This window comes from Salmo salar, chromosome ssa01, assembly GCF_905237065.1.
Source record: "Salmo salar chromosome ssa01, Ssal_v3.1, whole genome shotgun sequence".
Classification (NCBI taxonomy): Eukaryota; Metazoa; Chordata; class Actinopteri; order Salmoniformes; family Salmonidae; genus Salmo; species Salmo salar.
Window position 1 is genome coordinate 94,340,500 of NC_059442.1, and position 25,184 is coordinate 94,365,683.

At 39.2% G+C, this 25,184-nt stretch overlaps 1 protein-coding gene across 1 annotated transcript in view; it reads left to right on the forward strand.

Moving 5' to 3' along the window:
• The first annotated feature begins 1,094 nt into the window (after window positions 1-1,094).
• LOC106610530 (heparan sulfate glucosamine 3-O-sulfotransferase 3A1) overlaps window positions 1,095-25,184 on the forward strand; it is a 122,022-nt gene continuing 97,932 nt past the window's right edge. Inside the window, exon 1 of the mRNA XM_014209920.2 lies at window positions 1,095-1,846. Within this exon, the coding sequence (XP_014065395.1) occupies window positions 1,203-1,846 (644 nt within the window). The 5' untranslated portion in view covers window positions 1,095-1,202. The remainder of the gene's footprint in view (window positions 1,847-25,184) is intronic.

Sequence of the window (25,184 nt, forward strand, 5' to 3'; positions counted from 1 at the left end):
TGTTCCGCTCTGTATTATAAAACAGAGAGACAGAAAGTTTACAATGGAGGCCATCTTCTTAGGTGGCCTGACGCAGAGAGAGATTTGAGTTTACGTGTGACTGTGACTGTTGGGAAATGGAAAATCTAAGGAGAGTGATGGAGAGACAGTCCCAATCGTTCTTAGGTTGACTCAGTGAAAAAAACAAAAACATTTAGCTCCAGAACAAGGGTAAACCACAGTCATTTAATTATACTATAAGGAAAATGTTAACAATGACTTAATACAACTGTGTGTGTGTGTGTGTGTGTGTGTGTGTGTGTCTGTGTGTGTTTTTGTTGAACTATCCTTGTGGGTATTAAAAGTCCTCACAAGGATAGTAAAACATGTAACATTCGGATAAGTGGGGACATTTTGTCGGTCCCCATGAGGTAAAATGCTATTTTATGCTTAGGGGTTAGGTTTAGGGTTACAATTAGGGTTAAGATTAGAATTAAGGTTGTGGTTCAGGTTAGGTATAGGGTTAGGTATCATTTTAGGGTTAGGGATTTGGAGTTAATGTTAGGCTTAGGGTTAAGGTCAGGGTTAGGTTAAGTGTTAAGGTTAGGGAAAATATGATTTTGGATGGGAATCAATTATTTGGTCCCCACAAGCATAGCAATATGTAACTGTGTGTGTGTGTGGCAGAAGACATGGCAGAAGACATGACATTCTACCTCTGATGTTTTGCAGAAGTTTGATACAACAACCGCAATGTGGAGTAGACAGAGGTGCTGAAGTTACCATTGCCTTGTCTTTTTGACCTGGCATTATGCATGGTCATTTCATTTAAACAATAAACAAACATAGCCTACATGTCATATTTTAGTCGTGGCTAGGCTACTTATAATTCTGTTTTCTTAATAAAGGATTCGTTTTATGCGGGATTGCTAGCCTATATAAACAGAATTTGACATTTAGAATTGCACTGCATATTCAACATTTTTTTTTTAATGTTGACATAGACTTACAATATTATTCATTATAAGGAGAATAACAGCTCGAGCTCTGGGACACATGTGAGGGTTATTTTGGTGTGATGCGCGTGCAAGGTCTAATCCACTGCTGGATGCGGAGCGAGCTCCGGTAGCCTAAGAGCTGTCCTCTCTATTTCTTAATGGCAAGACCCAAGAATGTCTGCTTAGCATGGCTGTGGCTCCTGAACCGGCGACCCAAGGACCGTTATGGCTTTTAGAAGAGTCTATTCGGACCCCCTGTCCCGAAGCATTTTCAAGAAATTCGTGGTTATGCTGTGTTCTCTCCTCACCTCCCTGTACCTCCTCCACTGCCTCACGGACCGCTGTAGCAGCATGCCCACGCTGGTGAAAGCCTCCAGCCAAGTCGTGGGCTTCTTCACATCGGAACTACAAGACTTGAAGTCGCTGAGGAGGAAAAGACTGTTAAAGAAATGGACCACGGAGTCCAAGGCGCGCTTGAGCTACGAGAGCGCTGACGACACTAAATTGATCTCTGAGGACTCCCGGTTCGACGATACTGATAAGGGACAGGTTTTGTACAAATCGGGACCTCAGGTAGACAGCGATAGCGAGAACCGGGAATTGTCGCGTGATATACAGCTTTCTTTGGATGACATCGTTTCTTCGAAGAGATTGTCACATCAGTTTACAGTGAAGACTGGAAGTACCGGTAAACTCAGTCCGCTTGGAGAGGGGAGAAAGGAGCTGCCCCAGGCGCTAATCATCGGGGTAAAGAAAGGAGGGACGCGCGCGCTACTCGAGTTCCTCCGTGTACACCCAGACCTCAGAGCCGTGGGAGCCGAACCGCACTTCTTCGACCGTAACTACGAGAATGGACTGGAGTGGTACAGGTAAATGTAAAAAAAAAATTAAAAAAATATAGGTGAAATAATAATACTTTTATTGTTATTATTATTATGAGTAGTAGTAGTAGTAGTATTAGTAGTAATATTATACGATTATGTGCAGCCTGTGCCTTATGTATACTTTTCCAAAACTAACTGCTGAGTTAAATAGTGTTTGCTGAAAAGTTTTCAAAGTTGTGCTGTTAAACGCAACGCCAGTGCCTCTCACTGGCAACACTTGTTCACCATTGGAATAATTCAAATGGCCCAGGTTTTATAGCACGCTTCTTTGCTATTACTTTGTTGCATTTTCTGTTTGAATTGCCTTTTATTACAGTATATGATCATCTTTTGATTACTATATATATATATATATATATATATATATATATATATATATAAAGATATTTACTTGGAAATCATGGACAACCTGGTGCTCTATAGTTCTACTTTATTCAGCTGTTCAACCAGTGTCAAAGTTGTGGGAAAGCTCTAATCACGCCAACATATAACTTGTAATTCACTACGGATTCATTCGATATTTTCTGTAGCCTAAAATGAACACTGCATAATTATGACCTATAGACTAATGAGATGGTTGTCCTACCCAATTACATATTGTTTACATGTTCATTTGTAACAGTAGTGTACATGCCTAAGTAGCCAACCTAAGCAATAAGTAAATATTTTATTAATTTATCAAAACTTATCTTGGTGAATTTCGTTAAAGTAATCTACTGTCTAGGCTTAATGGCAGAGCTCTGCTATAATATCACCTTATACAATGTATCGAAAAAAGTTTCCTACAGAAATATATGACTATTAACATAAATCAGGACACTTTCGATATGAAATAAAGTAAATACATTCAATGTAAAATGTTTTACCTAACTGCTGACTTGTAAAGAATTTAATATGAAATAATATTTTTTTTAAATACAATAGAACAACTGTTTTTCATAGGCCTATTCAACATCAACAGTTGAATTGGGAGCTAAAAGTAATCATTTTCAATTTCAAGGATTATATGGAAAAGGCCCAGATTTAAGTAACAAGCAAAATACCGCTTCCAAAGTGAGTAGCACTTTATTAAAGTGCTGATAGAGTAGGGTCAATGTCTGACCTGAAATAAATATTCTGAACAAACTCTAGATACACATAAATACACACAGACACTCGCTCCCCCTCAATCCCCTCTCTTCTTTGAGAGTTAGCGTATTTTATCTCACTTTTCTCTCTCTGTGTTAAATGGATTTGTGATTGATTTTTATCAGTAGCTTCATTTTCGTGTGTGTGTGTCTGTGTGTGTGTGTGTGTGTGTTTTCTCTCCAGGGAATAATGTCTCTCCCCTCTCACTGTGTCTGTGTGTAACGGGGCATTGCCCACACTGCAGCTCTGTTAGTAAGAAGGCTAAGGGTTGTAAGAAGGATTAGGGTTATAATGAAGGGTTAGCTGAGTGTCTCCAGAGTTATAATTCACCTTTTGATTGAGTTAACACCAAGCAGCTCACTTTAAAAGCCTGGAGAAACTTCTGCTCTCACCCGGGCCCCTCCCTCTAACTCCCCCAAACTCCCCATCCAGCCTTAGCCCCCTCTCATACATTAGCACACCTACCCTCTCCCCACACACAGATACATCCCTCTTTGTGCCTCTCTGAGAGTGAATACTATATCTTTTGGCCATCACTCTTTCACACCCTTCTGTTTACCTATTCATTCATTGTGGGAGTGTATATACATGAAGGTTCCATCTTTTCCAAGGAGGTGCCAAGATGCTATTGCATGGAATTGGGTCCATGGGCTCCAAGGAGAAACTGAACAAACTCAACGTCAGGGCCAGTTACGCTTAGTGCCTTCCATTAAAATGGGGAACGTGCCCTTGTATTAAAATGGCCGGAGCAGAAGACATAAAGAAGAGCTACAACAACGTGACTGACTAGTCAACCTGAGGGAGTGGATCTGCTGTGTGGAGGAACACTCCTGTCAACTCTGTTTCAGGGAGTCTGAGAGAGAGACCCTTTATTAATAGTCTGTGTGTGGACGCTTTTGATAGGAAGAACCAAAAAGCTCTGGAAATGTTTTACTTCTCTTTTTTTGTCTTTTGAACTGCTGAATGGAATGGCAAAAACAATGTTCCACAGATTGTACAACAGACAACAATTTGATGGATGTGTGCAAATGAATAAGAAATACGCAAACAAACGGTCCAGCGCTATTAATTCATCCTACTTGTCAAGAAACTGTTAATTCATTCCGCTTGTCAAGACACTGTTAATTCAACCTACTTGTCAAGACACTGTTAATCAGAGGTGTGGACTCGAGTCACATGACTTGGACTCGAGTCAGACTCGAGTCACAAATATGATGACTTGCAACTCGACTTTGATTTTAACACCAATGACTCGTGACTTAACTTGGACTTGAGCCTTTTGACTCGAACTGACTTGATACCCTCCCCAAGACCAAATATAAAAAATTATGCTATTAAAAAAAGTGTGCAGCGCATCAACTCTTAATTTAACGGATTACAGTTTGAATCGGACAGCAGCCAATCAAATTGTGCCAGCTGAGAAAAAGTTGTGCGTGGCAGTGCAGAGGAACGTCGGCGAGTGAATTCAGATGGAGCCCTTGGAAAGATGATACCCCAAATTATTATTTGCGGATATAAAGACTACGTTGTATCAACAAAAAACGGATTGTAACTTGCAAAACATGCGGGAAGAAAATGACAGAAGGAGGCACATCAACTTCCAACTTTGTTCGACATGTGAAGCTGCACAAAGAACGGTAAGTTCATAACTTTGCTAGTGTAGCATGTTGGCTAAAGTAATGTTAAATCAATGAGCCTCCACACAGTCAGTCAGTGTGGGAACATGATCATTGCACCCAAGATTGAGCTACAACTGGCTAGGCTGTTGGTAGCCTAAATCCTGCCTGATGTTACTGCTGTTCCTAAAGCCATTGTGTGTGTGTGTGTGTGTGTTAAGCTTGGGCGATTGTGTACAAGCCTACATCGCCCGATTGCGCCCCATAGCGATCCTCGATAGTCGATCTCTATGGGGGGAGGGGATCTTTCTTATGGCTACCCATGTATTTCCTTGGAAATATAACGTTTATTTGGAAAGTAATAAATATATTTTTAAAAGCATTCGTGATTTGCGTAAATGTAATATACTAACTATTACTCGTGTTAAAACTATGAAATGGTATTACATTTTGTGAAAAGCACATTATGACTTGTTTAGGACTCGAAACTCAAAGTTTAGGACTTGAGACTTGACTCGAGACTTGTTGGTCTTGACTTGAGACTTGACTTGGACTTGCCTGTCTTGACTTTGTACTTGACTTGGGACTTGAGTACTAAGACTTGAGACTTACTTGTGACTTGTAAAACAATGACTTGGTCCCATCTCTGCTGTTAATTCATACTACTTGTCAAGATACTGTTAATTCATTATACTTGTCAAGACACTGTTAACCTGTTAGGGCTAGGGGGCAGTATTGACACGGCCGGATAAAAAACGTACCCGATTTAATCTGGTTACTACTCCTGCCCAGTAACTAGAATATGCATATAATTATTGGCTTTGGATAGAAAACACCCTAAAGTTTCTAAAACTGTTTGAATGGTGTCTGTGAGTATAACAGAACTCATATGGCAGGCCAAAACCTGAGAAGATTCCATGCAGGAAGTGCCCTGTCTGACAAGTTGTGTTTCATCTTGGCTCTTTTTATTGAAGACTGAGGATCTTTGCAATAACGTGACACTTCCTACGGCTCCCATAGGCTCTCAGAGCCCGGGAAAAAGCTGAACGATATCGAGGCAGCCTCTGGCTGAAACACTTTATCGCGTTTGGCAAGTGGCCGATCAGAGTAGTATGGGCTTAGGCGCGTGCCCGAGTCGACCGAATGCTTTATTTTCTTTCGTCTGTTTACCTAAACGCAGATTCCCGGTCAGAATATTATCGCTTTTTTATGAGAAAAATGGCATAAAAATTGATTTTAAACAGCGGTTGACATGCTTCAAAGTACGGTAATGAAATATTTAGAATTTTTTTGTCACGAATTGCGCCATGCTCGTCACCCTTATTTACCCTTTCGGATAGTGTCTTGAACGCACGAACAAAACGCCGCTGTTTGGATATAACTATGGATTATTTTGAACCAAACCAACATTTGTAATTGAAGTAGAAGTTCTGGGAGTGCATTCTGACGAAGACAGCAAAGGTAATAACATTTTTCTTATAGTAAATCTGACTTTGGTGAGTGCTAAACTTGCTGGGTGTCTAAACAGCTAGCCCTGTGATGCCGGGCTATCTACTGAGAATATTGCAAAATGTGCTTTCACCGAAAAGCTATTTTAAAATCGGACATATTGAGTGCATAGAGGAGTTCTGTATCTATAATTCTTAAAATAATTGTTATGCTTTTTGTGAACGTTTATCGTGAGTAATTTAGTAAATTCACCGGCAGTGTTCGGTGGGAATGCTAGTCACATGCTAGTCACATGCTAATGTAAAAAGCTGGTTTTTGATATAAATATGAACTTGATTGAACAAAACATGCATGTATTGTATAACATAATGTCCTAGGGTTGTCATCTGATGAAGATCATCAAAGGTTAGTGCTACATTTAGCTGTGGTTTGGGTTTATGTGACATTATATGCTAGCTTGAAAAATGGGTGTCTGATTATTTCTGGCTTGGTACTCTGCTGACATAATCTAATGTTTTGCTTTCGTTGTAAAGCCTTTTTGAAATCGGACAGTGTGGTTAGATTAACGAGAGTCTTGTCTTTAAAATGGTGTAAAATAGTCATATGTTTGAAAAATTGAAGTTTTTGCATTTTTGAGGAATTTGAATAACGCGCCACGGGATTACACTGGCTGTTGAGTAGGTGGGACGCAATCGTCCCACCTAGCCCATAGAGGTTAATTCACACCACTTGTCAAGACACTGTTACTTCATCCTACTTGTCAAGACACTATTCATTCTTGCTACTTGTTCAGACATTGTTAATTCCTGAAACTTGTCAAGCCATTGTTAATTTATTCTACTTGTCAAGACACTGTTAATTTATCCATGCTTATTGTCAACACACTGTTAATTCATTATACTTGTCAAGACATTGTTAATTCATAATAATTATCAAGACACAGTCAATTAATTATACTTGTCAAGACACTGTTAATTAAATGTACTTGTCAAGACACTGTTAATTCATACTACTTATCAAGACATAGTAAATTAGTTATACTTGTCAAGACACTGTTAATTCATTTGATTTGTCCAGACACAGTTAATTCATAATAATTGTCAAGACACTGTTAATTCTTAGTAATTGTGAAGACACTGTAGGTTCATTCTACTTGTCAAGCCATTGTAAATTCATTCTACTTGTCAAGACACTGTTAATTCATTCTACTTGTCAAGACACTGTTAATGCATTCTACTTGTCAAGACACTGTTAAATAAATCTACTTGTCAAGACACTGTTAATGCATTCTACTTGTCAAGACACTGTTAAATAAATCTACTTGTCAAGACACTGTTAATTCATTCTACTTGTCAAGACACTGTTAAATAAATCTACTTGTCAAGGCACTGTTAATTCATACTACTTGTCAAGACTGTTAATTCATTCTACTTGTCAAGACACTGTTAAATAAATCTACTTGTCAAGACACTGTTAATTCATTCTACTTGTCAAGACACTGTTAAATAAATCTACTTGTCAAGACACTGTTAAATAAATCTACTTGTCAAGGCACTATTATTTCATTCTACTTGTCAAGGCAGTGTTAAATAATTCTACTTGTCAAGACACTGTTAATTCATTCTACTTGTCACGACACTGTTAAATAATTCTACTTGTCAACGCACTGTTAATTCAGTGTACTTGCCAATACTTTTAATTCAATCTACTTGTATTGACACTGTTAATTCATGCTACCTGTCAAAACACTATTAATTCACATTACTCGTCAAGACACTTTTTATTCATTCTACTTTTCAAGGCACTGTTAATTCATTCTACTTGTCAAGACACTGTTAATTCATTCTACTTGTCACGACACTGTTAAATAAATCTACTTGTCAAGACTTCTCAGCCCTAATGTGACGTGGTTACAACAACATCTAGCCGTCTGTGTTCATCCTGCTTCCCCAGTGGAAACATAGACAGACATATTGAAGCCCCCAAATCCACAAGTAACGTTGTCATTGTTTGTGTAGGAGTTCCCAAGATACATTGTCATTATTTCCATCATATTTAATAGAAAATACATAGTATACTCCACCCCATAGTATACTACATCCCATACATAGTATACTCCATCCATAGCATACCCCATCCCATACACAGTATACCCCATCCCATAGTATACTCCATCCCATACATAGAATACTCCATCCTATAGTATACTCCATCCCATACATAGTATACTGCATCCATAGTATACTCCATCCCATACACAGTACACCCCATCCCATAGTATACTCCATCCCATACACTGTATACTCCATCCCATACATTGTATACTCCATCCCATAGTATACTCCATCCCATACATAGTATATCCATCCCATAGTATACTCCATTCATAGTATACTCCATCCCATACAATGTATACTCCATCCCAGACATAGTATACTCCATCCCATAGTATACTCCATCCCATAGTATACTCCATCCCATACACAGTATACTCCACCCCATACTACACTCCATCCCATACATAGTATACTCAATCCAATAGTATACTCCACCCCATAGTATACTCCATCCCATAGTATACTCCATCCCATAGTATACTCCATCCCATACATAGTGTACTCCATCCCATAGTATACTCCACCAAACAGTATACCCCACCCCACAGTATACTCCATCCCATACACAGTATACTCCACCCCATACAACACTCCATCCCATACATAGTATACTCAATCGCATTGTATACTCCACCCCATAGTATACTCCATCCCATAGTATACTCCATCCCATAGTATACTCCATCCCATACATAGTGTACTCCATCCCATAGTATACTCCACCAAACAGTATACCCCACCCCACAGTATACTCCATCCCATACACAGTATACTCCACCCCATACTACACTCCATCCCATACATAGTATACTCAATCCCATAGTATACTCCACCCCATAGTATAGTCCATCCCATAGTATACTCCATCCCATAGTATACTCCATCCCATACATAGTGTACTCCATCCCATAGTATACTCCACCAAACAGTATACCCCACCCCACAGTATACTCCATTCCATACATAGTATACTCCACCCCATAGTATACTCCATCCCATCCATAGTATACTCCATCCATAGTATACTCCATCTCATAGTATACTCCATCCCATACATAGTATACTCCATCCCATAGTATTCTCCACCCCATAGTATACTCCGTCCCATACATAGTATACTCCATCCTATAGTATACTCCACCCCATAGTATACCCCACCACATAGTAAACTCCATCCCATACATAGTATCCTCCATCCCATAGTATACCCCATTCCATACACATTATACTCCATCCCATATTATACTCCATCCCATAGTATACCCCATCCCATACACGGTATACTCCATCCCATAGTATTCTCCATCCCATACATAGTATACTCCACCCCATAGTATACTCCATCCCATCCATAGTATACTCCATCTCATAGTATACTCCATCCCATACACAGTATACTCCATCCCATGGTATCCTCCATCCCATACATCGTATACTCCATCCCATACACAGGATACTCCATGCCATGTACGGTATACTCCACCCCAAAGTATACTACATCCCATACATAGTATACTCCATCCCATAGTATACTCCACCCCATAGTATACTCCATCCCATACATAGTATCCTCCATCCCATAGTATACCCCATTCCATACACAGTATACTCCATCCCATATTATACTCCATCCATTTTCACATTTTTTTTTTCAGGTCATTTAGCAGACGCTCTTATCCAGAGCGATAGTATTCTCCATCCCATACATAGTATACTCCATCCCATAGTATACTCCATCCCATACATTCTATACTCCATCCTATAGTATTCTCATCACTGTCACGTCCTGACCAGTAAAAAGGGTTATTTGTTATTGTAGTTTGGTCAGGGCGTGGCAGGGAAGGTTTCTTTTGTGTGTTTCGGGGTTTTTGGTTTATGTTCTATGTTATCTGTTTCTATGTGTTTATACTAGTTCTTATATTTCTATGTTGTGTATTTTGGGTTGATCTCTAATTGGAGGCAGCTGAATCTCGTTGCCTCTGATTAGAGATCATATTTAAGTAGGGTTTTTTTCCTCATGGGTTTTGTGGGTAGTTGTTTTTCGTATAGTCCTTGTGTCCTTACGGAACTGTTGGTTGACGTCGATTTATTTTGTTTAACCTGTTGAGGACAGACTATTCCATTTTTCAAACATATGACTATTTTACACCATTTTAAAGACAAGACTCTCCTTTATCTAACCACATTGTCCGATTTTAAAAAGGCTTTACAACGAAAGTAAAATATTAGATTATGTCAGGAGAGTACCCAGCCAGAAATAATCACAAACCCATTTTTCAAGCTAGCATATAATGTCACAAAAACCAAAACCACAGCTAAATGCAGCACTAACCTTTGATGATCTTCATCAGATGACACTCCTAGGACATTATGTTATACAATACATGCATGTTTTGTTCAATCAAGTTCATATTTATATCAAAAACCAGCTTTTTACATTAGCATGTGATGTTCAGAACTAGCATACCCACCGAAAACTTCCGGTGAATTTACTAAATTACTCATGATAAACGTTGACAAAATACATAACAATTATTTTAAGAATTATAGATACTGAACTCCTTTATGCAATCGCTATGTCCAGTTTTAAAATAGCTTTTCGGCGAATGCACATTTTGCAATATTCTGAGTACATAGCTCGGCCATCACAGGCTAGCTAATTTGACACCCACCAAGTTTGGGACAACCTAAACTCAGAATTACTATTAGAAAAATTTGATTACCTTTGCTGTTCTTCGTCAGAATGCACTCCCAGGACTTCTACTTCAACAACAAATGTTTTGGTTCCAAATAATCCATAGTTATATCCAAACACCTCCGTTTTGTTTGTGTGTTCAGGTCACTATCCGAAGGGTGACGCGTGAGCGCATTTCGTGACAAAAAATGTCAAAATATTCCATTACCGTACTTAGAAGCATGTCAAACGCTGTTTAAAATCAATTTTTATGCTATTTTTCTCGTCAAATAGCGTTAATATTCCAACCGGGCAACGTTGTATTCATTCAAAGGCTGAAAGAAAAAAATGGAGAATTCTCGTGCATGCGCATCTCTAGTGTCACTGTCCCCGGGCTGACCACTTACAATCTCTGCTGCTGTTCTTTGCCCAGAAACAGCAGACACCCCATTCCACTTTCTGGAGGCTTCAGAGACCCAATGGAAGCCTTAGAAAGTGTCACGTTACAGCACAGATGCTGTAATGTCGATAGAGATGCAACAGAAGGACAAAAAATTGTCAGACAAGGCAATTCCTGTATGGAATCTTCTCAGGTTTTGGCCTGCCATTTGAGTACTGTTTTACTCACAGACACCATTCAAACAGTTTTAGAAACTTTAGACTGTTTTCTATCCAAATCTAGAGATCATATTTAAGTAGGGTTTTTTTCTTCATGGGTTTTGTGGGTAGTTGTTTTTCGTATAGTCCTTGTGTCCTTACGGAACTGTTGGTTGACGTCGATTTTATTTTGTTTAAGTGTTCACTTATATAAATAAAAGAAGATGAGCACAATACCTGCTGCGCCTTGGTCCACTTTCTACGATGCACCTGACAATCGCATAGTATACTCCATCTCATATAAAGTATACTCCATCCCATAGTATACTCCATCCCATAAACAGTATATCCATTCTATAGTATACTCCATCACATAGTATACTCCATACTATATATAATATACTCCATCCCATATATATTATAATCCATCCCATAGTATACTCCATCCCATAGCATACTCTATCCCATAGTACACCCCATCCCATACATAGGAAACTCCATCCCATACATAGTATACTCCATCCCATAGTATACTCCATCCCATACATAGTATACTCCATCCCATACATAGTATACTCCATCCAATACACAGTATACTCCATCCCATGTACGCATACTCCACCCCATAGTATACTCCATCCCATACATAGTATACTGCATCCCATAGTATAATCCATCCCATAGTATACTCCATCCCATACATAGTATACTCCATCCCATACATAGTATACTCCATCCCATACATAGTATACTCCATCCCTTACATAGTATACTCCATCCCATGTACGCATACTCCACCCCATAGTATACTCCATCCCATACATAGTATACTGCATCCCATAGTATACTCCATCCCATAGTATACTCCATCCTATACATAGTATACTCCACACCATACATAGTATACTCCATCCCATACAAAGTATACTCCATCCCATAGTATACTCCATCCCATAGTATACTCCACTCCATAGTATACTCCATCCCAGAAATAGTATACTCCATCCCATAGTATACTCCACCCCATAGTATACTCCACCCCACAGTAGACTCCATCCTATACATAGTATACTCCATCCCATACATAGTATACTCCACCACATAGTATACCCCATCCAATAGTATACTCCATCCCATAGTATACTCAATCCCATACACAGTATACTCCATTCCGTACACGGTAAACTCCATCCCATAGTATTCTCCATCCCACACATAGTATACTCCTTCCATTAGTATACTCCATCCCATGCATACTATACTCCATCCTATAGTATTCTCAATCACATAGTATACTCCATCTCTTGTATACTCAATCCCATAGATAGTATACTCCATCCCAAAGTATACTCCAATCCATAAATAGTATACCCATCCTATAGTATATTCCATCACATATTATACTCCAAACTATACATAATATACTCCATCCCATATATATTATAATCCATCCCATTGTATACTCCATCCCGTACATAGTATACTCCAGTCCATACATAGTATACTCCATCCCATATATAGTATACTCCATCCCATAGTATACTCCATCCCATACACTGTATACTCCATCCCATGTACAGTATACTCCACCCCATAGTATACTCTATCCCATACATAGTATACTGCATCCCATAGTATACTCCATCCCATACATAGTATACTCCATCCCATAGTATACTCCATCCCATAGATATTATACTCCACCCCATAGTATACTCCATCCTATACATAGTATACTCCACCCCATTCATAGTATACTCCATCCCATACACAGTATACTCCATCCCATAGTATACTCCATCCCATACATTGTATACTCCATCCAAATTGTATACTCCTCTCCTTACATAGTATACTCCATCCCATAGTATACTCCACCCCCATAGTATACTCCATCCCATACATAGTATACTCCATCCCATAGTATACTCCACCCCATAGTATACACCACCCCACAGTATACTCCATCCCATACATAGTATACTCCACTACATAGTATACTCCACCCCATAGTATACTCCATCCTATACATAGTATACTCCATCCCATACATAGTATACATTTTACATTTTAGTCATTTAGCAGACGCTCTTATCCAGAGCGACTTACAGTAGTGAATGCATACATTTCATGTATACTCCACCACATAGTATACCCCATCCCATAGTATACTCCATGCCATAGTATACTCCATCCCATACACAGTATACTCCATCCCATACACGTTAAACTCCATCCCATAGTATTCTCCATCCCATACATAGTATACTCCTTCCCATAGTATTCTCCATCCCATGCATACTATACCCCATCCTATAGTATTCTCAATCACATAGTATATTCAATCCCACAGATAGTATACTCCATCCAAAAGTATACTCCATCCCATAAATAATATACCCATCCTATAGTATATTCCATCACATATTATACTCCATACTATACATAATGTACTCCATCCCATATATATTATAATCCATCCCATTTTATACTCCATCCCGTGCATAGTATACTCCAGCCCATACATAGTATACTCCATCCCATAGTATACTCCATCCCATACATAATATACTCCATCCCATACTTTACTCCATCCCATACACTGTATACTCCATCCCATGTACGGTATACTCCTTCCCATACATAGTATAGTGCATCCCATAGTATACTCCATCCCATACATAGTATACTCCATCCAATAGTATACTCCATCCCATACATAGTATACTCCACCCCATACATAGTATACTCCATCCCATTCACAGTATACTCCATCCCATAGTATTCTCCATCCCATACATCGTATACTCCATCCCATAGTATACTCCTCTCCATACATAGTATACTCCATCCCATAGTATACTCCACCCCATAGTATACTCCATCCCATACATAGTATACTCCACCACATAGTATACCCCACCCCATAGTATACTCCATCCCATAGTATACTCCATCCCATACACAGTATACTCCATCCCATACACGGTAAACTCCATCCCATACATAGTATACTCCTTCCCATAGTATACTCCATCCCATGCATACTATACTCCATCCTATAGTATTCTCAATCACATATTATATTCAATCCCACAGATAGTATACTCCATCCAAAAGTATACTCCATCCCATAAATAGTAGACCCATCCTATAGTATATTCCATCACATATTATACTCCATACTATACATAATGTACTCCATCCCATATATATTATAATCCATCCCATTTTATACTCAATCCCGTGCATAGTATACTCCAGCCCATACATAGTATACTCCATCCCATAGTATACTCCATCCCATACATAGTATACTCCATCCCATAGTTTACTCCATCCCATACACTGTATACTCCATCCCATGAACGGTATACTCCTTCCCATACATAGTATAGATCATCCCATAGTATACTCCATCCCATACATAGTATACTCCATCCAATAGTCTACTCCATCCCATACATAGTATACTCCACCCCATACATAGTATACTCCATCCCATACACAGTATACTCCATCCCATAGTATTCTACATCCCATACATCGTATACTCCATCCCATAGTACACTCCTCTCCATACATAGTATACTCCACCCCATAGTATACTCCACCCCATAGTATACCCCACCCCACAGTATACTCCATCGTATACATAGTATAGTCCACTACATAGTATACATAGTATATAGATTTTATTTTGTTTAAGTGTTCACTTATATAAATAAAAGATGATCAGCACAATACCTGCTGCGCCTTGGTCCACTTTCTACGATGCACCTGACAATCGCATAGTATACTCCATCTCATATAAAGTATACTCCATCCCATAGTATACTCCATCCCATAAACAGTATACCCATTCTATAGTATACTCCATCACATAGTATACTCCATACTATATATATCATAATCCATCCCATAGTATACTCCATCCCATAGCATACTCTATCCCATAGTACACCCCATCCCATACATAGGAAACTCCATCCCATACATAGTATACTCCATCCCATAGTATACTCCATCCCATACATAGTATACTCCATCCCATACATAGTATACTCCATCCCATACACAGTATACTCCATCCCATGTACGCATACTCCACCCCATAGTATACTCCATCCCATACATAGTATACTGCATCCCATAGTATACTCCATCCCATAGTATACTCCATCCCATACATAGTATACTCCACAACATAGTATACTCCATCCTATACATAGTATACTCCACCCCATACGTAGTATACTCCATCCCATACAAAGTATACTCCATCCTATACATAGTATACTCCATCCCATAGTATACTCCACTCCATAGTATACTCCATCCCAGAAATAGTATACTCCATCCCATAGTATACTCCACCCCATAGTATACTCCACCCCACAGTATACTCCATCCTATACATAGTATACTCCATCCCATACATAGTATACTCCACCACATAGTATACCCCATCCAATAGTATACTCCATCCCATAGTATACTCAATCCCATACACAGTATACTCCATCCCATACACGGTAAACTCCATCCCATAGTATTCTCCATCCCACACATAGTATACTCCTTCCATTAGTATACTCCATCCCATGCATACTATACTCCATCCTATAGTATTCTCAATCACATAGTATACTCCATCTCTTGTATACTCAATCCCATAGATAGTATACTCCATCCCAAAGTATACTCCAATCCATAAATAGTATACCCATCCTATAGTATATTCCATCACATATTATACTCCAAACTATACATAATATACTCCATCCCATATATATTATAATCCATCCCATTGTATACTCCATCCCGTACGTAGTATACTCCAGTCCATACATAGTATACTCCATCCCATATATAGTATACTCCATCCCATACACTGTATACTCCTTCCCATGTACTGTATACTCCACCCCATAGTATACTCTATCCCATACATAGTATACTGCATCCCATAGTATACTCCATCCCATACATAGTATACTCCATCCCATAGTATACTCCATCCCATAGATAGTATACTCCACCCCATAGTATACTCCATCCTATACATAGTATACTCCACCCCATTCATAGTATTCCATCCCATAGTATACTCCATCCCATACATTGTATACTCCATCCCATAGTATACTCCTCTCCTTACATAGTATACTCCATCCCATAGTATACTCCACCCCATAGTATACTCCATCCCATACCTAGTATACTCCATCCCATAGTATACTCCACCCCATAGTATACCCCACCCCACAGTATACTCCATCCCATACATAGTATACTCCACTACATAGTATACTCCACCCCATAGTATACTCCATCCTATACTTAGTATACTCCATCCCGTACATAGTATACTCCACCACATAGTATACCCCATCCCATAGTATACTCCATCCCATAGTATACTCCATCCCATACACAGTATACTCCATCCCATACACGGTAAACTCCATCCCATAGTATTCTCCATCCCATACATAGTATACTCCTTCCCATAGTATTCTCCATCCCATGCATACTATACCCCATCCTATAGTATTCTCAATCACATAGTATATTCAATCCCACAGATAGTATACTCCATCCAAAAGTATACTCCATTCCATAAATAATATACCCATCCTATAGTATATTCCATCACATATTATACTCCATACTATACATAATGTACTCCATCCCATATATATTATAATCCATCCCATTTTATACTCCATCCAGTGCATAGTATACTCCAGCCCATACACGGTAAACTCCATCCCATAGTATTCTCCATCCCATACATAGTATACTCCTTCCCATAGTATTCTCCATCCCAAGCATACTATACCCCATCCTATAGTATTCTCAATCACATAGTATATTCAATCCCACAGATAGTATACTCCATCCAAAAGTATACTCTATCCCATAAATAATATACCCATCCTATAGTATATTCCATCACATATTATACTCCATACTATACATAATGTACTCCATCCAATATATATTATAATCCATCCCATTTTATACTCCATCCCGTGCATAGTATACTCCAGCCCATACATAGTATACTCCATCCCATACATAATATACTCCATCCCATAGTTTACTCCATCCCATACACTGTATACTCCATCCCATGTACGGTATACTCCTTCCCATACATAGTATAGTGCATCCCATAGTATACTCCATCCCATACATAGTATACTCCATCCAATAGTATACTCCATCCCATACATAGTATACTCCATCCCATACACAGTATACTCCATCCCATAGTATTCTCCATCCTATACATCGTATACTCCATCCCATAGTATACTCCTCTCCATACATAGTATACTCCATCCCATAGTATACTCCACCCCATAGTATACTCCATCCCATACATAGTATACTCTATCCCATAGTATACTCCACCCCATAGTATACCCCACCCCACTGTATACTCCATCCCATACATAGTATACTCCACTACATAGTATACTCCACCCCATAGTATGCTCCATCCTATACATATTATACTCCATCCCATACATAGTATACTCCACCACATAGTATAGCCCATCCCATAGTATACTCCATCCCGTACACGGTATACTCTGTCCTATACACGGTATACTCCATCCCATAGTATTCTCTATCCCATACATAGTATACTCCTTCCCATAGTATACTCCATCCCAAGCATACTATACCCCATCCTATAGTATTCTCAATCACATAGTATATTCAATCCCACAGATAGTATACTCCATCCAAAAGTATACTCCATCCCAAAAATAATATACCCATCCTATAGTATATTCCATCACATATTATACTCCATACTATACATAATGTACTCCATCCAATATATATTATAATCCAACCCATTTTATACTCCATCCCGTGTATAGTATACTCCAGCCCATACATAGTATACTCCATCCCATAGTATACTCCATCCAATACATAATATACTCCATCCCATAGTTTACTCCATCCCATACACTGTATACTCCATCCCATGTACGGTATACTCCTTCCCATACATAGTATAGTGCATCCCATAGTATACTCCATCCCATACACAGTATACTCCATCCCATACACGGTAAACTCCATCCCATAGTATTCTCCTTCCCATACATAGTATACTCCATCCCATAGTATACTCCATCCCATACATAGTATACTCCATCCCATAGTTTACTCCATCCCATACACTGTATACTCCATCCCATGAACGGTATACTCCTTCCCATACATAGTATAGTGCATCCCATAGTATACTCCATCCAATAGTATACTCCATCCCATAGATAGTATACTCCACCCCATACATAGTATACTCCATCCCATACACAGTATACTCCATCCCATAGTATTCTCCATCCTATACATCGTATACTCCATCCCATAGTATACTCCTCTCCATACATAGTATACTCCATCCCATAGTATACTCCACCCCATAGTATACTCCATCCCATACATAGTATACTCTATCCCATAGAATACTCCACCCCATAGTATACCCCACCCCACTGTAAACTCCATCCCATACATAGTATACTCCACTACATAGTATACTCCACCCCATAGTATGCTCCATCCTATGCATATTATACTCCATCCCATACATAGTATACTCCACCACATAGTATACCCCATCCCATAGTATACTCCATCCTGTACACAGTATACTCCATCCCATACACGGTATACTCCATCCCATAGTATTCTCTATCCCATACATAGTATACTCCATCCCATATTATACTCCATCCCATAGATACTATTCTCCATCCTATAGTATTCTCAATGACATAGTATACTCCATCTCATATATAGTATACTCCATCCCATAGTTTACTCCATCCCATAAATAGTATACCAATCCTATAGTATATTCCATCACATATTGTACTCCATACTATACATAATGTACTCCATCCCATATATATTATAATCCATCCCATTTTATACTCCATCCCGTGCATAGTATACTCCAGCCCATACATAGTATACTCCATCCCATAGTATACTCCATCCCATACACTGTATACTCCATCCCATGTACGGTATACTCCTTCCCATACATAGTATAGTGCATCCCATAGTATACTCCATCCCATACATAGTATACTCCATCCAATAGTATACTCCATCCCATACATAGTATACTCCACCCCATACATAGTATACTCCATCCCATACACAGTATACTCCATCCCATAGTATTCTCCATCCCATACATCGTATACTCCATCCCATAGTATACTCCTCTCCATACATAGTATACTCCATCCCATAGTATACTCCACCCCATAGTATACTCCATCCCATACATAGTATACTCCACCACATAGTATACCCCACCCCATAGTATACTCCATCCCATAGTATACTCCATCCCATACATAGTATACTCCATCCCATACACGGTAAACTCCATCCCATAGTATTCTCCATCCCATACATAGTATACTCCATCCCATAGTATACTCCATCCCATACATAGTATACTCCATCCCATAGTTTACTCCATCCCATACACTGTATACTCCATCCCATGTACGGTATACTCCTTCCCATACATAGTATAGTGCATCCCATAGTATACTCCATCCCATACATAGTATACTCCATCCAATAGTATACTCCATCCCATACATAGTATACTCCACCCCATACATAGTATACTCCATCCCATACACAGTACACTCCATCCCATAGTATTCTCCATCCCATACATCGTATACTCCATCCCATAGTATACTCCTCTCCATACATAGTATACTCCATCCCATAGTATACTCCACCCCATAGTATACTCCATCCCATACATAGTATACTCCACCACATAGTATACCCCACCCCATAGTATACTCCATCCCGTAGTATACTCCATCCCATACACAGTATACTCCATCCCATACACGGTAAACTCCATCCCATAGTATTCTCCATATCATACATAGTATACTCCATCCCATACATAGTATACTCCATCCCATAGTTTACTCCATCCCATACACTGTATACTCCATCCCATGAACGGTATACTCCTTCCCATACATAGTATAGTGCATCCCATAGTATACTCCATCCCATACACAGTATACTCCATCCCATACACGGTAAACTCCATCCCATAGTATTCTCCATCCCATACATAGTATACTCCATCCCATAGTATACTCCATCCCATACATAGTATACTCCATCCAATAGTATACTCCATCCCATACATAGTATACTCCATCCCATACACAGTATACTCCATCCCATAGTATTCTCCATCCTATACATCGTATACTCCATCCCATAGTATACTCCTCTCCATACATAGTATACTCCATCCCATAGTATACTCAACCCCATAGTATACTCCATCCCATACATAGTATACTCTATCCCATAGTATACTCCACCCCATAGTATACCCCACCCCACTGTATACTCCATCCCATACATAGTATACTCCACTACATAGTATACTTCACCCCATAGTATGCTCCATCCTATACATATTATACTCCATCCCATACATAGTACACTCCACCACATAGTATAGCCCATCCCATAGTATACTCCATCCCGTACACGGTATACTCCGTCCTATACACGGTATACTCCATCCCATAGTATTCTCTATCCCATACATAGTATACTCCATCCCATATTATACTCCATCCCATAGATACTATTCTCCATCCTATAGTATTCTCCATCCCATAGTATTCTCCATCCCATACATAGTATACTCCTTCCCATAGTATTCTCCATCCCAAGCATACTATACCCCATCCTATAGTATTCTCAATCACATAGTATATTCAATCCCACAGATAGTATACTCCATCCAAAAGTATACTCCATCCCATAAATAATATACCCATCCTATAGTATATTCCATCACATATTATACTCCATACTATACATAATGTACTCCATCCCATATATATTATAATCCATCCCATTTAATACTCCATCCCGTGCATAGTATACTCCAGCCCATACATAGTATACTCCATCCCATAGTATACTCCATCACATACATAATATACTCCATCCCATAGTTTACTCCATCCCATACACTGTATACTCCATCCCATGTACGGTATACTCCTTCCCATACATCGTATAGTGCATCCCATAGTATACTCCATCCCATACACAGTATACTCCATCCCATACACGGTAAACTCCATCCCATAGTATTCTCCTTCCCATACGTAGTATACTCCATCCCATAGTATACTCCATCCCATACATAGTATACTCCATCCCATAGTATTCTCTATCCCATACATAGTATACTCCATCCCATATTATACTCCATCCCATAGATACTATTCTCCATCCTATAGTATTCTCCATCCCATAGTATTCTCCATCCCATACATAGTATACTCCTTCCCATAGTATTCTCCATCCCAAGCATACTATACCCCATCCTATAGTATTCTCAATCACATAGTATATTCAATCCCACAGATAGTATACTCCATCCAAAAGTATACTCCATCCCATAAATAATATACCCATCCTATAGTATATTCCATCACATATTATACTCCATACTATACATAATGTACTCCATCCCATATATATTATAATCCATCCCATTTAATACTCCATCCCGTGCATAGTATACTCCAGCCCATACATAGTATACTCCATCCCATAGTATACTCCATCCCATACATAGTATACTCCATCCCATAGTTTACTCCATCCCATACACTGTATACTCCATCCCATGAACGGTATACTCCTTCCCATACATAGTATAGTGCATCCCATAGTATACTCCATCCAATAGTATACTCCATCCCATAGATAGTAAACTCCACCCCATACATAGTATACTCCATCCCATACACAGTATACTCCATCCCATAGTATTCTCCATCCTATACATCGTATACTCCATCCCATAGTATACTCCTCTCCATACATAGTATACTCCATCCCATAGTATACTCCACCCCATAGTATACTCCATCCCATACATAGTATACTCTATCCCATAGAATACTCCACCCCATAGTATACCCCACCCCACTGTAACTCCATCCCATACATAGTATACTCCACTACATAGTATACTCCACCCCATAGTATGCTCCATCCTATGCATATTATACTCCATCCCATACATAGTATACTCCACCACATAGTATACCCCATCCCATAGTATACTCCATCCTGTACACAGTATACTCCATCCCATACACGGTATACTCCATCCCATAGTATTCTCTATCCCATACATAGTATACTCCATCCCATATTATACTCCATCCCATAGATACTATTCTCCATCCTATAGTATTCTCAATGACATAGTATACTCCATCTCATATATAGTATACTCCATCCCATAGTTTACTCCATCCCATAAATAGTATACCAATCCTATAGTATATTCCATCACATATTGTACTCCATACTATACATAATGTACTCCATCCCATATATATTATAATCCATCCCATTTTATACTCCATCCCGTGCATAGTATAATCCAGCCCATACATAGTATACTCCATCCCATAGTATACTCCATCCCATACACTGTATACTCCATCCCATGTACGGTATACTCCTTCCCATACATAGTATAGTGCATCCCATAGTATACTCCATCCCATACATAGTATACTCCATCCAATAGTATACTCCATCCCATACATAGTATACTCCACCCCATACATAGTATACTCCATCCCATACACAGTATACTCCATCCCATAGTATTCTCCATCCCATACATCGTATACTCCATCCCATAGTATACTCCTCTCCATACATAGTATACTCCATCCCATAGTATACTCCACCCCATAGTATACTCCATCCCATACATAGTATACTCCACCACATAGTATACCCCACCCCATAGTATACTCCATCCCATAGTATACTCCATCCCATACATAGTATACTCCATCCCATACACGGTAAACTCCATCCCATAGTATTCTCCATCCCATACATAGTATACTCCATCCCATAGTATACTCCATCCCATACATAGTATACTCCATCCCATAGTTTACTCCATCCCATACACTGTATACTCCATCCCATGTACGGTATACTCCTTCCCATACATAGTATAGTGCATCCCATAGTATACTCCATCCCATACATAGTATACTCCATCCAATAGTATACTCCATCCCATACATAGTATACTCCACCCCATACATAGTATACTCCATCCCATACACAGTACACTCCATCCCATAGTATTCTCCATCCCATACATCGTATACTCCATCCCATAGTATACTCCTCTCCATACATAGTATACTCCATCCCATAGTATACTCCACCCCATAGTATACTCCATCCCATACATAGTATACTCCACCACATAGTATACCCCACCCCATAGTATACTCCATCCCGTAGTATACTCCATCCCATACACAGTATACTCCATCCCATACACGGTAAACTCCATCCCATAGTATTCTCCATATCATACATAGTATACTCCATCCCATACATAGTATACTCCATCCCATAGTTTACTCCATCCCATACACTGTATACTCCATCCCATGAACGGTATACTCCTTCCCATACATAGTATAGTGCATCCCATAGTATACTCCATCCCATACACAGTATACTCCATCCCATACACGGTAAACTCCATCCCATAGTATTCTCCATCCCATACATAGTATACTCCATCCCATAGTATACTCCATCCCATACATAGTATACTCCATCCAATAGTATACTCCATCCCATACATAGTATACTCCATCCCATACACAGTATACTCCATCCCATAGTATTCTCCATCCTATACATCGTATACTCCATCCCATAGTATACTCCTCTCCATACATAGTATACTCCATCCCATAGTATACTCAACCCCATAGTATACTCCATCCCATACATAGTATACTCTATCCCATAGTATACTCCACCCCATAGTATACCCCACCCCACTGTATACTCCATCCCATACATAGTATACTCCACTACATAGTATACTTCACCCCATAGTATGCTCCATCCTATACATATTATACTCCATCCCATACATAGTACACTCCACCACATAGTATAGCCCATCCCATAGTATACTCCATCCCGTACACGGTATACTCCGTCCTATACACGGTATACTCCATCCCATAGTATTCTCTATCCCATACATAGTATACTCCATCCCATATTATACTCCATCCCATAGATACTATTCTCCATCCTATAGTATTCTCCATCCCATAGTATTCTCCATCCCATACATAGTATACTCCTTCCCATAGTATTCTCCATCCCAAGCATACTATACCCCATCCTATAGTATTCTCAATCACATAGTATATTCAATCCCACAGATAGTATACTCCATCCAAAAGTATACTCCATCCCATAAATAATATACCCATCCTATAGTATATTCCATCACATATTATACTCCATACTATACATAATGTACTCCATCCCATATATATTATAATCCATCCCATTTAATACTCCATCCCGTGCATAGTATACTCCAGCCCATACATAGTATACTCCATCCCATAGTATACTCCATCACATACATAATATACTCCATCCCATAGTTTACTCCATCCCATACACTGTATACTCCATCCCATGTACGGTATACTCCTTCCCATACATCGTATAGTGCATCCCATAGTATACTCCATCCCATACACAGTATACTCCATCCCATACACGGTAAACTCCATCCCATAGTATTCTCC